This window comes from Crinia signifera, chromosome 4, assembly GCF_055691185.1.
Source record: "Crinia signifera chromosome 4, ASM5569118v1, whole genome shotgun sequence".
Taxonomy (NCBI): Eukaryota; Metazoa; Chordata; class Amphibia; order Anura; family Myobatrachidae; genus Crinia; species Crinia signifera.
In genome coordinates this window covers 119,231,173-119,245,856 of record NC_139220.1, presented here as the reverse complement: position 1 = coordinate 119,245,856, position 14,684 = coordinate 119,231,173, and the positions used below count along the sequence as shown (strand labels likewise).

The 14,684-nt window shown below is 42.7% G+C and overlaps 1 protein-coding gene across 1 annotated transcript in view; it reads right to left on the bottom strand.

Moving 5' to 3' along the window:
* The window catches only part of PTPRQ (protein tyrosine phosphatase receptor type Q), a 300,600-nt gene that overhangs the window by 55,913 nt on the left and 230,003 nt on the right, over positions 1 to 14,684 (bottom strand). Inside the window, exons 47-50 of the mRNA XM_083182313.1 lie at positions 10,651 to 10,828; positions 9,010 to 9,254; positions 7,527 to 7,593; positions 3,189 to 3,347 (exon numbers count right to left, since the gene is read on the bottom strand). Of these exons, the coding sequence (XP_083038439.1) occupies positions 3,189 to 3,347; positions 7,527 to 7,593; positions 9,010 to 9,254; positions 10,651 to 10,828 (649 nt within the window). The remainder of the gene's footprint in view (positions 1 to 3,188; positions 3,348 to 7,526; positions 7,594 to 9,009; positions 9,255 to 10,650; positions 10,829 to 14,684) is intronic.

Genomic DNA, 14,684 nt, shown 5'->3' with positions numbered 1-14,684 from the left:
CATGATCTTTCATATACTGTGCCTGATGGTATTTGTGTGTGTAAACTGCAACACCAAGAGGTCAGATTATTAATTAATTAATATTAATGACTTATGCAGTCAATTTCCTGTGCATTATTTTTGTGAATCTAAATAAGTCCAGGCTTAACATACAACATAGTACATTTACAAAATTGGGCAAGCAGGGCGGAGAGCAGTTATCCTTATTTTGTGCCAGGGTGTATTGAAGTGGTACATCTTGCAGGGAGATGAAATGATGCTACTGTATAATAAAAGATGGTTGGCATTGGTAGACTTTCCATGCTGATTGTGGGCTGATTGCAGTAAAACAGCTGAATCTAAATTAATAAAAAATACATTTTGTATACTAATTATACTAATAATTTGTTTGCACAGACACTGATGTACTGTTGGCGTCAGGTGTGGATTATTAGATGGACAGTGTCTAAATAGACAGTTGATAGGTCTACCCCAAAAGGTCAATAGGGTCAAAAGGTTGACAGAGTCAAAAGGTCAACATGGGAAAGGTCTTCAGGGTCAAAATGTCGACATGAAAGGTAGACACATAAAAAATGTGGACTTGAGGTTTTCACATTTTTGGTGTAAATGTTAATAACTGTCGAAATAGTGTAAAGCAGTGGTTCCCAACCCTGGTCCTCAAGTACCGCCAACAGTGCACGTTTTCCAGGTCACCCGGCAGGTGCACTCATTATTCAGGCACATTTGAAAAGATCCACAGGTGGAGCTAATTCTGTCACTTGTGATTCTGTGTGGAGACCTGCAAAACATGCACTGTTGGGGGTACTTGAGGACCAGGGTTGGGAACCACTGGTGTAAAGTGTACCCTCACATGTGTCTACCTTTTCATGTCATCCTTTTGACCCTGTCGACCTGTTGGGGTAGACAGATTGACTGTCTATCTAAACAATGTAGGGGGACCATGGCAGGTGGAGGCTGCTGGGAGGCATGCAATTCCAGAAGAGTAGGCAAGTAATGAAATGCCAATACCGTCCCAAACTACATTAACTCCAGGGCAGCCAGCTTGAGGATGTAGGGGGCGGGGCTGGTGGACATGACATGAACAGGGGTGTGGGTTCGAAGCAGGGATCACCAATGGAGCCTGAGTGGGGGCATCTTGTAATGCTGGCATTACAGGCATTGCACAGTGAGGGGGGTGGAGCCACGATGACATGATACACATCATCTGTTCCCCACGGATCCCCCTGCCGAGGGGGAGGGGGGTTGCGGGAGGCAGGGGCTATTGCAGGGAACTTGCCCACCTTTCTGGGTGGCCAGGAGGTGGACACGATTTTTGGGAGCCTCCCGCCCATTCAGGGAGAGTAAAAAGTGTATGATTTACACTCATTATTTCTACTTTTAAACATTTAAAGGAGGCTAACATGTAGAGTATTTTAGGACAAAGTGCCTAATTCAGACCTGTTCGCTGGGCTATGAGTGTTCAGAACCCAGCAAGCAGGTAAATGCCACCCTGCATGAGAGAAATCCCACCCATGTGCACGGCTGAAAATGCATTCACAGCCATGCACACAGGGGGAAATCCATTGGAAATCACTCACAAGTGAATGGATTCCCCCTGCTTACTAAATTTACTTGGCACCACAAGGGCCATGGGAAGAAGGAGGCTGCTGATGTCAGTGGCCCTCAGTGGTGCAAGTAGAATTTATTTCTTGGTGGTACTGATAGCCTCCACCAAAAATGGGCGTGGTCATGTGTCATGAGGGGGCGTGGTTACACAAAGCTAGAGGAGTGACTAAGGGCCTTATTTTGGTTCATTCTTTCTGACAAAATCCTTCTTAGATGGACAAAACCATGTGCACTGCAGGGGAGGCAGATGTAACATGTGCAGAGAGAATTAGATTTGGGTGAGTAATTTTGTTTCTGTGCAGGGAAAATACTGACTGCTTTATTTTTACACTGCAATATAGATCGCACTTTGAAGTAAAACCCCACCCAAATCTAATTCTCTCTGCACATGTTACATCTGCCCCACCTGCAGTGCACATGGTTTTGCCCATCTAAGAAGGATTTTGTCAGAAAGAATGAACCAAAATAAGGCCCTAAATGACAATAGTGGCGTGGCATCAGGAGACAGGGAATGAGAAACAGAGAATGACTGGGGGTGGGTTGGCTCTTGCTTGGGTGAGAGCCGGGCAAATTGTGCTTTCAATTGTGGAGCCTGCTCTTCATGGTGTCAGCGACGTTGATGCCTGTCAGTGTGACGGGCTAAATCAGCAGTTGCTGGTAGCTGCATACAGCACCAATCATAACGCTGGGTGGGCGGGCTGCGGATGCATCATATTTAGACTTAAAATAAAACTAGAATTGACAGTGGGTCAGGTGGTAAGTGGTACTGCGTACCTGCAACATATTTCTTACAGGTACTCCGTACCACGCCGTACCCCCTTACTTGCAACACTGGTGGCCCTCCATCCCAACCTCCTGGAAATACCTGCATTTTCTGGGGTACTCTGGGGTACTCCCAAAAACACTGGGTTACCACCTCCAAATGACTGCAGGGTGTCAATCACCCTGCAAGTAGCCAACAAAGGCTTCGTACATACTGCTTGCACATCCACATATGGTCGTCCGAATTCGCAGCACAGCGGTTAGATCTGAATTGGGCCCTTAATGTAAAAATTGTGATAAATTAGGAGGGGAATCCACAAGTTATAAAAGGCACTGTGATATTTTACATGTGCTTACATTTGCATTTCTGTGATGGCGTGCAGCCCAGCAAATTGCACAGATGCACTTCACAAGCCAGAATGGTTTTTCATGCCACTGTGCAGGCAAAAAAAATGCATTTGTGAAAACAAATTTGTATTAAATTGGTTAATAAATGACCACCAATATGTATTCATCTGTAAACCTTTTAGACAAATTTATTAAATTTAACAGAACATTTTTTGTTTTGGCTGTGTATTTCAATGGTCACACTGGTGCATTTCTAATGTGTTTACATCAGTCATGTTAGCCAGCAGCTGGTAACATCTGGAGCATATGAGTTCTAAATATCAAGCATCTGCCTACACTCTGAAAAGTATAAAAACAGGACTGAGAAACTGGCAACCACAAAACTCTCGGTTTGATGGCAAAAAATTGTAATTGTCAGGATACCGTCTGTATGAAATGCACATGAAGAAAACACAATGTAAGATACTCCTTACCTCCCATTTCTGAAACAAGAATCTGAATTTTTTTAATTGGGCCGTTGACGTCACTAAAGTAGCATATCGGCATTTTTATGGTAATAGTGGTTGAGGTTGCCATGACACTACCGGTAGAGTCGTAAATGGGCTCAGGTTTCAATATAGGACGCGGTGGTTCTAAAAAAAGCAAAACACATGTTAGCAAATAATACTGTATATAGTTTTTAAATAATTGATTCACAACATTACCATTGTTTTTCAGTTAGTGTATGGAATATATTGCCCATATAACAGACTGTCACAAATTGACTTTTAAAGAAAATCAGGTACTCTTTACCTAGCACGGCGCCCATCGCGACCATCGCGACCATCGCATGCACTAAAAAACGGGTGCGATGCGATGCCCGCGATGGCCGCGATTTCCCATAGGGACCAATGTTAAAAATCAGATTGGTCGCGATTTTAGTGTTAAAAGTCAGATTGGTCGCGATTTTTACATAGGAATCAATGTTAAATGGGCCACAGAGCCCTAATAGTCCCCCTGAAGTGTGAAATGGCCCCCACAATTTTTAACGCCACCCCACGATCAACGTGAACCCGAAGCGTGGCGAGCGCAGCGGATACCTTCACAGGTAAACGCGTCCCCTCGCGGGCTTCACAGGTGTCCGCGTCGCCACGGACACCTGTGAAGCCCGTGAGGGGACGCGTATAACTGTGAAGGTATCCGCGTCCCCTCGCGGGGCTCGCTGCGCTCGCCACGCTTCGGGCTCGGTGGCTCGCTGCGCTCGCCACACTATTCTATTCTCAACTCCACGCCGACGTGGATAGTGGGGGTATGAAAAGGTCGGAGGATGCGTACCGCCGCCCCTCGCGGGCTCGCTGCGCTCGCCACGCTTCGGGTTCACGTTGATCGTGGGGTGGCGTTAAAAATTGTGGGGGCCATTTCACACTTCAGGGGGACTATTAGGGCTCTGTGGCCCATTTAACATTGATTCCTATGTAAAAATCGCGGGCATTGAGCCAATTAACGCTAAAATCGCGACCAATCTGACTTTTAACATTGATCCCTATGGGAAAATCGCGGGCATCGCGGGCATCGCGTCGCACCCGTTTTTGATTTACCCGCGATGCCCGCGATTTTTTACCCCCGACGCCCGCGATTGTAATCGCGGGCGCCGTGCTAGGTAATGAGTACCGAAAATCAATATTCAAATCATCTTCATAATTGATTAGATATCTTTCTGGTTCTGCTAACTAATAATTGACTTATATTATGCACAAGTGTAACGTACAACAATATATAAATGTGATACTATAGTGCAGTTAGCCCATTAGCCCATTTTTATGAGAAAATACATGGACTTGCAGGCCAGGGTGGCAACGTCTACATAAGAGGCTGATTCAGACCTGTTCGATAGGCTGGCAAACAGGTAAACATCATCTGGCTGGACGCCGCTCCCCCCTGTGGAATGTGATGGGGTGTACGGTAACACATCCCCTCACATGGGGCCCCAAGGAGGAGAAATCATTCAATGGTTGCTCACCATCAAATGATTTTTCCAGCCTTCGGTCTGACAGATGACTCCATACTGCAAATTCAGTGCGGGAGCTAAGGTCATGTGACGTCAGCCGTCCACACCAAGCAGGCATCGCCACGCCTGCGTTAGCATGGAAGTACCCAGCATTTTTATAGGCACGTGTGCAAACCCGGAACATGGGGGACTGGGACAAATTCGACTCATAACAAAAAGGTCAGAATCAGCCCCAAGATCTCATCCTATTCTTATATAGGGGTAAGATTTGTACCTTTCATTTGCACTTTGCTGGGAAAGCAGATTTATGTTTGTCCATTGTAATATGAACCATCAAATACCCGATTGTATGTAAGATTTTCAAATGAATGCTTTAAATATCACATACGGTGATGATGTGCGGCAAGAAGATAGCAGCTACAATGGTTACAATAAAGAGGGAGGCTTGGCAGTAACTTCAGTAGACAGGAGGAAGACGCTCGGCCTAGGCCGCTAGTGGGTGGCAGAGCTCAGTATAATAGAAGAGAATGGAAGTGGACTGCAGTTAAGCAACCAGTCTGGCAAGTAAGCAGTCAGGTCTGTCATCTAGGACACTTGAAGAAAACTGATCGAATAAGTCATCCTAAAGTGTTGCTGCCTTTACAACACTATATAACACATTTTACAACTTTATGTGATATGTATTAAAAGTTACTATTTTAAATGAATGATGATGCTAAAATGTATCCAAATGAGGTAATTACTTGGCTAATACTTATCTGAATTAATTTCACTGTCTGCTGCTGGAAAAGGTTTATGCTGCCAAGAGACAGTGGTAGATGTAGGAAGCAGTGATAAGGGAGGAGAAGTCAGCCAGGGGAGAAGTGGCCCATGGCAACCAATCAGCACTGAAGTAACAGAGCAGCTGATTGGTTGCCATGGGCCACTTCTCCTCTGGCTCACTTCTCCTCCATTATAACTGCTTCATACATCTACCCCAGAGTGCTACTTCATGCCCTGAATATAGGAGGTAATTCAGACTTGATTGCATGGCCGTGAATGCGGCCAGCAATCAGGTAGATGCCACTCCGCTATAACGTAATCCCACCTTGTGAATTAATGTGTACTCTGTGTGAATGGTTGTCCTAGCAAAGACTTCCCAGTCCAGCAAAAACTGAACTAAATTCTCCATTCGTGGCTCCCTAGCTAATGATTTTTCCACTGGGCACCGGTCATCACAAGCTGATGTCACACACCCTCCCCTTAAACACTTGGGCATGCCTGCATTTTCCCTGACACTCCCAGTGTTTTTTCTGGCACGCCTAGCATTTTTCTTAGAAATCCCATGAAATGGTCGGTAACCACCCCCAGAGCCCTATTTCCTGTCAATCACCTCGCGGACTACTTGCGAGTAGAAAAAGTAGTAGGACTTAATCGCTGGCCAGTTTCGCGCAAGTGCATTGCGGGCCATACTTGCAGTTCATGAATAATCGGCCACTGTCCGAATTAGCAGCAAGACGACCAGGTCTGAATCAGGCCCATAATGCAGGTGTGTATATATACTGTACATAAATTCTGAAAGGCTACAGAGATAATTCAGTTGGTAATAGTGGAAGCGTTACAGAAATCTGCACTTACATCTGGCATGTACAGTATATGCCGCATGTTGGAGTGAACAGTGCTCCTTAATTACTTATGTATTACTAATTTATTTAAATTATAGTTTTTCAACTACAATTTGCTAAATGTTATTAGTGTTTGATTTTGTAGATTGTATCTACAACTGATATTATTTACAGTTGGTTTCTGGTTTTTCATGCAAGAGACATGTGTGGTACTTGTTTCCTAGAACGGCCACAATCGTGAGTGATCGTGGCTCTTAATTAAGGGACACGATCCTCACGATGTGGCCGATTTTTTACAATTTTTTCCCTTTGAATGACAGAAATCGGGTCAATCGGTCGGTCGCGACCAATTAAAATCGGCCGCGATGCGACCGACCGATTCACCCGATTTTTCCATAGACTTCAATGTTAAAAAATCTTTTAACATTGAAATCGGGAGGATCGCGTCGGTCTTGTGCCATTATAATGGCACAAGATTAGATGGACTTGATTAAGTCCATCTCACATAGGGAAAAATGATAAAAAAGGTGAAATGGGCCAATATGACCCATTTCACATTTTTTATGTGCCCGCCATGACCCCACGATAGACGTCAACCCGAAGCGTGGCGAGCGCAGCGAGCCCGCGAGGGGCGGCGGTGCGCGTCCTCCGACCTTTTCATTCCCCTACTATCCACGTCGGCGTGGAGTTGAGAATATATAGTGTGGCGAGCGCAGCGAGCCACCGAGCCCGAAGCGTGGCGAGCGCAGCGAGCCCCGCGAGGGGACGCGTATACCTGTGAAGTTAAACGCGTCCCCTCGCGGGGCTCGCTGCTCTCGCCACGCTTCGGGCTCGGTGGCTCGCTGCGCTCGCCACACTATATATTCTCAACTCCACGCCGACGTGGATAGTAGGGGAATGAAAAGGTCGGAGGACGCGCACCACCGCCCCTCGCGGGCTCGCTGCGCTCGCCACGCTTCGGGTTGACGTCTATCGTGGGGTCTAGCCCACTTAGTAACATTTGGGGGGGGCAATTGAAAAAAATCGGGTGAAAAAAAAAATCGGGTGAAAAATCGGTCGGTCGGATCGGTCGCATCGCATGCGACCAAATCGCATGCGATGCGATCGATCCGATTTTTTATCTTCCGACCACAACGATCTAAATCGTTGTGGCCGTGCTAGGAAACAAGTACCACATGTGTTCCTGCAATCGCTGTACTGTATCTACAATCTTTAATTACCTTTCACATCAGTGGTAATTCTCATCAGAAATTTTGGTCCGGCACCAGCACCATTTACTGCATAGATCTACAATGTTTACATAAAATATGGACATAAAGAACTTTAATCAGTCCATTAAGGAACAATACAAGTTATGTAATCATGTTATATCTTAAAAAAAAACTTATAGGCATAAGCAGTTATATTATTATTATTTTACTAAAGTGTCACTGAGGCTAGAAAGCTGTCACTGGCAGCAGCCTCCATGTCACATTCTATATCCAAGTACTGAAACAGGACCTCAAACTAGGTCAATGTGAGGGCTCTCCACTTTAATATCAGAAATTATGTGGTAGTGATTACTGCGGTTATTGCATCTTTCCCATTCATATGGAATATACCAAGTGCGCTTTCCTATTTATAGGACTTCAGTATAATTTTGAGGTACTTATATGTTAGTTGGGCGCCCACTATAGTTACTAAGCGTGGCGAGCGGACGCAGAAAACTAAGCAAATAGCTTAGTGGGCGCCCAACTAACATATAAGTACCAATTTTGATTTCATTCATTCACATATCTGAATCAGTAACTTGGATGTATAAGTTATCTGCATTGGTAGCAATTATTTAATTGGTTTAATAAGGATATTATTTAAAATAAAAACAGAGCAAAATGCTGTATAGAGCACAATATAATTTACTTGGAGCAAAATCATCTTGACAGCTTTATCAGTAAACAATGGGGTATTTGTATAGTACATCATTGTGTCTGTGTGTGTGTGTGTGTGTGTGTGTGGGGGTAGCTGTATCAGCACCATTATCTTTGCTGATACCGATTCTCCTCCATGGAGCAGTGTAGCAAGTGACAGGGGTGCTATGCCTATCATTATCGGCACTGGAATCTACAGGATAGCACACCAAAAGAGGTGGAAATGTATGAACGGTAAGCAGCAATGCATACAACCCTGTACCTGGCTGCAGCATTTACTAGTTCTGGACTGCACAGGAAATTTGTGAGATTTTACGCATGTCCAGTGGAGACGGCTGGGCAGTGAGACATAGCACATCAGCACTAGGCTGAAGGGGTTGGGATCATTTGGTCTACTGCAAGTTGGTCGACAGTCATTAGGTCGATATTGTTAGGTCGACATGGGGAAAGGTCGACATGGGTTTAGGTCGGCAGGTCAATAGGTCGACTCAAGCGTTAGGTCGGCAGTGTCAAGGGTTAGTTCGACATGGGGAAAGGTCAACATGGTTCTAGGTTGACATGGGACAAGGTCAACATGGGTTTAGGTCGACAGGTCAATAGGTCGACTCAAGCAGTAGGTCGCCAGTGTCGAGGTCGACATTCAAAAGGTCAACATTGGGTTTATCACAGTTTTTTTACTATGAATTAAATCATGACTTAGGATGAACTCTTTCAATTCCTATTATATGTAAATCAGATAAAATAAGTTTGGAACGTTATTACATGTGTGAATGTAAAATGATCATTTGACACTTACGCTGACATTGTACGTGTATCCACCTTTAAGTCCTTCTATCATTGCTGTTATAGACTCATCATTTTTTCTAATAATACTTAGATTACGGATTTGAGACTTTGTGGGATCATCTTCTTTGAAAACGAGAGCTTGGAACACTTGGATGTTTCCGTTGGGTTCAGCTGGAGGGATGAAGGTCATCTGCACTTTGGTCACCTCATTTGGAATCTTTTGAATTGTTATGTTTTTAGGTGGATCATTTGGCACTAAAACAAAATATTAGTGCCAATATTAAAATAAATTGACAGTCAAATATAGTCACTGGAATGTCAAGTTCTATAAACGATGAAAACAATGCTGGCATAATGGACCTACTATCATGAAATATAGGACATTTATGCTAAGGGCCTACAATTCCAAAGTAACTTCTCTTCTTGTTATCTCTTAAGCTGTGTACACACGGTTGCGATAGGGGCTGATATCGCTGGGAATATGGTCGCTGGCGACCATATTGCCAGTGATGGGAGTGTGATGGGAGTGTGTCCCGGTGAGCGCTCCCGTTTTCAGCCCCATTCTAATCGCTGTTCGCAGGAGCTTGCTCCTGCAACCAGCTGATTACCTCTGCGGCACCGCCGGCAGAGGTTTCTTTTCATGAAAAGGAGACACTGAGCAATATTGCTGAGCTTCATATCTCCCCCGTGTGTACACAGCTTTATAGTAGTCCTTACAATAGAGGTGTAGCAGTCATTTCTAGTATTTTATGACACCAGGATATACTAAAAGATAAAGGCCCTTATTCTGGTTCACTCGCAAAGGCAAATTCCTACTCAAATGGACAGAACCATGTGCACTGCAGGGGGGGGGGGGGGGGGCAGATGTAACCTGTGCAGAGAGATTTAGATTTGGGTGAGTTATCTTGTTTCTGTGCAGGGAAAATACTGGCTGCTTTATTTGTACACTGCAATGTAGAACTCACTTTGAAGTAAAACCCCACCCAAATCTAATTCTCTCTGCCCCCCCCCCCCCCAAAAAAAAAAAACAACATGCAGTGAACATGGTTTTGTCCATTTGAAAAGGATTTTCATTGTTTCCTATAATAAAAATATACTCACACAACGTGTATTCTAGTAAATTCTAGATAAACGCGATATGGATGGGCGGGGGGAGTTTAGAAAAATATGGTTTAGAAGAACAATATGCTGGCCAGCAGACTAGGACCAGTTTAAGTACAAACATGGCAGAACATCTCTCTATATGGGGGTTATTCTAGTCCATTCTTTCTGACAAAATCCTTCTTAGATGGACAAAACCATGTGCACTGCGGGTGGGGCAGATGTTACTTGTGCAGAGAGAATTAGATTTGGGTGGGGTTTTACTTCAAAGTGAGATCTATATTGAAGTGTAAAATCATGCAGTCAGTATTTTCCCTGCACAGAAACAAAATAACTCACCCAAATCTAATTCTCTCTGCACATGTTACATCTGCCCCCCTGCAGTGCACATGGTTTTGTCCATCTAAGAAGGATTTTGTCAGAAAGAATGAACTAGAATAAACCCATATGTAGTTTATATGATGAAGAATAATTAGAATACTCAGTGGACTTACCAAGGATGTGGTTATCCATATCTAATGAAAGGTAGATAGAAGCCCACAACACATACCTGCCTCTAGAGTAGCAGTGATCACCACATTGCTTGACTTCCCCTCTGTGACTGAATCTCCAGTGAAGGCAGAGACTGTTATAGAGTAGTTGGTGTATGGTTTCAGGCCTGTGATCTCAATATGTTTGCTTTCATTAGTCCACCTTACAAACTGCATATTATAGTCCTCACCATTAACCTACAAAGAAAATGCAATTATCAACATACTTAAACAATTTTCATTTTTCTGATCAGTTTTTTTTTTCCTCTATAGTAGCTAGTATTTGAAAATGGTCTTTGGCATATTGGGCATATGTCTTTGTAATGGGTTAGTGCAAGCTGCTGTGTAGGTAAAGGCTAGCATAATGGATGGGCGGAGATCTGGTCACGGAACAGCATACAACACACAACCTTCCTGTGCCTCTGAAGGAAACTCGTGTGCAAACTGGAAGAGACACATTTGTGAGACATCAGTATTCAGAAGGAGAGGCATCACAGAATCTGTCTGGAACCTGTGCACTTTGAGATATATAATTGACTAAGTGAATAATCATCTAGATATGAATACATAGACTGTCATGTTAAGCTCTCCAATCATCTGCCCATTAATCTTTGTTATTATCCATCTTCCTATCTCTATCAACAGTATGTTATACACTAAGATGCTAATTGTCATGGTACTTCCTCCTCAGATTAATTCCGCACCACTGAACCTAGTTGTCACTCGCCTTTGATGAATTAAGAATTTCCTTCCAATACTATATAGTTTTATCATTTATTTATTAACAGGTATTTATATAACTCTACATATTCCACAGCAGTTCCAGAGAATATCGAATCATTCACGTCCACATCTCCCAGTGGAGTTCACAGACTATGTTACCTACCACATTGAAACAGACATGCACACATAATATAAGACATTTTGCCAAAACCCAGTGGGCTCAGAGATTACTGCCAAGCGTGTGATAAATCTGCAGACTAGCAAAGTGATCCTTCTTACTGTACGAGGGTTCCATTTGAAAATAAATCTTCCATCCATGTTGATGATAGTGGTGCCTTAAAACTCCAGTGGAACACATTACAAACAAGACAATGTTGACAGTTACATACTTAAGGTGCCCATACACTGCTGCGATGTCCCACAGCAGTGTACGGACATCCGATACCCTGCAAGCCGCCGGGACCTTCCTGGGCGGCAGGGACGTGTGCGATCCGTCACAATTTGTTGTGATGGATCGCGTGCATCCCTGCTCCTCACCCGTTTCACCACTAGGAGGGAGGTCCAAGGTCGGGTGGTCGGACGCCCAGCAGGTTCGACCACCCTACACAGGTACGATGCGCACAGGACTGCCAATTTGGTCCGATTTAACGGCCCGATTGGTCGCAATCAGCACAGTGTATGGGGGCCTTATAGATGTAATGGCTGAGACCATGTGGGAAATTCAGTTGCTGGTGATTATAAACCCCAGCAAGGGCACTCCATCTTGCACCCTTAGCCCACCCAGCCAAATACTAGATACACACAATCAAATTAATCCCCCCATGTGTTTACTAGTGTGGAGCCGCATCACTGCATATTTGCATCTATTTTATTCAACAGGGAATAATTCGTACATACTGTATTATCTGTTGATCCTCATAGAGCATTAATACTGCAGGGAATTCCTACCAGCAATGGCCTTTACATGTGGTAATATCTCCTAATACTTAATACAGTACTAACTTGTTGCTAACCAGTATTTAGCCTCATGAACTTCTCATTTATCTGCACATATTGTTGTACTGTACTAACATTAGTTTGGTATCAATTTGCTATAATTACTACATATGGGTGGGTAATCAATGTTGTCTGAATTTTTTGGCTAGACAAAAAATCCAGACCTATTCAATGCGCCCATTTCGGACGGATTTCCCACCGTTTAAAGTCAAATCTGCATCGGTGGAAAATAGTCAAAAACAGACGCATTTTTTACTAAAACACATGGATAGGCAAGTAATTACCCAATCCATGTGTATCCCGACCGTAACGATTTTTCTGAAAATCAGCATGTGGATTAAACAGTTTGGATGTAAATTAGGCAAAAATTGAAAAGTAGAGATTTTCTGACTGTCAGAAAATGTGTGTTTATTAATCTGTCTGGACTTGTTTTATATAAAATTAATGTTATTACCATAATAACTCCCAGCAAAAATCATTTATAACAATTATAATTTATTAATGTGTTTGAGTTTGCCTGCGCTGTGGAGTCTAATTTACATATTTTTAGTATCTATTTAAAGGGCCGCTACAGCAATCATCCGGCCTATTATTACTTCTCCTTAATATAATTATTAATATAAATAGTGCCTGAATCTAACATGTCCCTAATAGGTTGCCAGTCATACATTCTCATAACACAGAATAACATTATCATCATCATCATCATCATCATCATCATCATAATTATCATCAGCATCATCATCATTTCCTTAACAGCTACATATCAATGGGGGAAAAAAACACATGGGGTGAAATTTAATAGGATGAGAGATTCAGAAAGTGAGAGATTTGGTAAGAAATCTCAAGTTTTTTAAAGCGGCAATCACTTACACTGCAAAACCAGTTTGATTGCCGCTTTAAAAAACCTGGAGATTTCTTACCAAATCTCTCACTTTCTGAATCTCTCATCCTATTACATTTCACCCTAGGTAAATAGTTGGTAAAAAGTGACTCACAAGTGTATTTTTGAAGGCTACAATAGAAATAATAAAACTGCTTTTGAACACAATGTAGATTTTTATAAGTAGATTAGGTAGCTGTACAGTAGTTCACCCTCTGGGGGAAAAGTGTGTATTAAATGCAGCTGCTAAGGTATTAGGTTTGTTCATCCCAACAGATGTGCTGCTTTATACTTACATTCAGTGTTCTATATGCTTTCTGATGTACTAAACAGACGTTCCATTTCAATGGCTTGTGGTGTCAGCCTTCGATCACAGATACAACCATATTGTTTTTTGTCTGTATTTATTTATTAGTGAAAACTTGTACAAACTGAAAGTAATCTAATTGAATCTCCCTAATGATACAAAATAAACTGCCCGAGGTCCACTTATTATATAGAAAAATGAAAATAGTTTGTGTTAAAACAAAGCTTTAATCCTGATTTATGGTTTCCTGTAAAAATACTAAACAAATCTCCAAAGCTCTTGACCTGAGACTTCGGTGCTAATAACTATGTAATGGTGTGCTGTGCGGGATGAGTATGGAATCTGGGGTTTCAAAGGTGCATTGCTCCCCAGAGTGCTCTTGCAGTTACTTTACCTTTATTGCAGCCAGATACACTATGACTACCAGCAGTTTTGATTATGCACTTTAAGTGTGTTTCCATACAGAATGACCATTGGAAGAGTATTTAGTCCCCATTATTTCATACAGTACAGCTTTGACCATTAATACCATTAATTAAATTCAAATTATCCTTTGCATTACCTTTTTATTTTGTCTTTTTTTGTGACAACCTTGTTTTTCCTTCTCTATGGAATGTTTTGTTTTCAGTCCTGTATGTGGCCTGTACATCTCTAAATGCATTTTAACTTTATTCTATACTGTTAAACATTTTTGGATGTGGATACTGTTACGATATTGTTATTGTGTCACTTTCAGGAGTGTCTGTGTTTTTGTCATGGGGTGGTATATGATGAGTAATTAAGGGACGTTATAGGTGTGTTAAGACTGTAGATTTGTGCTCTGCTAGAACTGTCTCGAAGTAAGATCACTGACACTGGTGGGACCATGACTCCAACTCTCATTAAGGGGTTTATTCTAGTCCATTCTTTCTGACAAAATCCTTCTTAGATGGACAAAACCATGTGCACTGCGGGTGGGGCAGATGTAACTTGTGCAGAGAGAATTAGATTTGGGTGGGGTTTTTCTTCAAAGTGAGATCTACATTGAAGTGTAAAATCATGCAGTCAGTATTTTCCCTGCACAGAAACAAAATAACTCACCCAAATCTAATTCTCTCTGCACATGTTACATCTGCCCCCCTGCAGTGCACATGGTTTTGTCCATC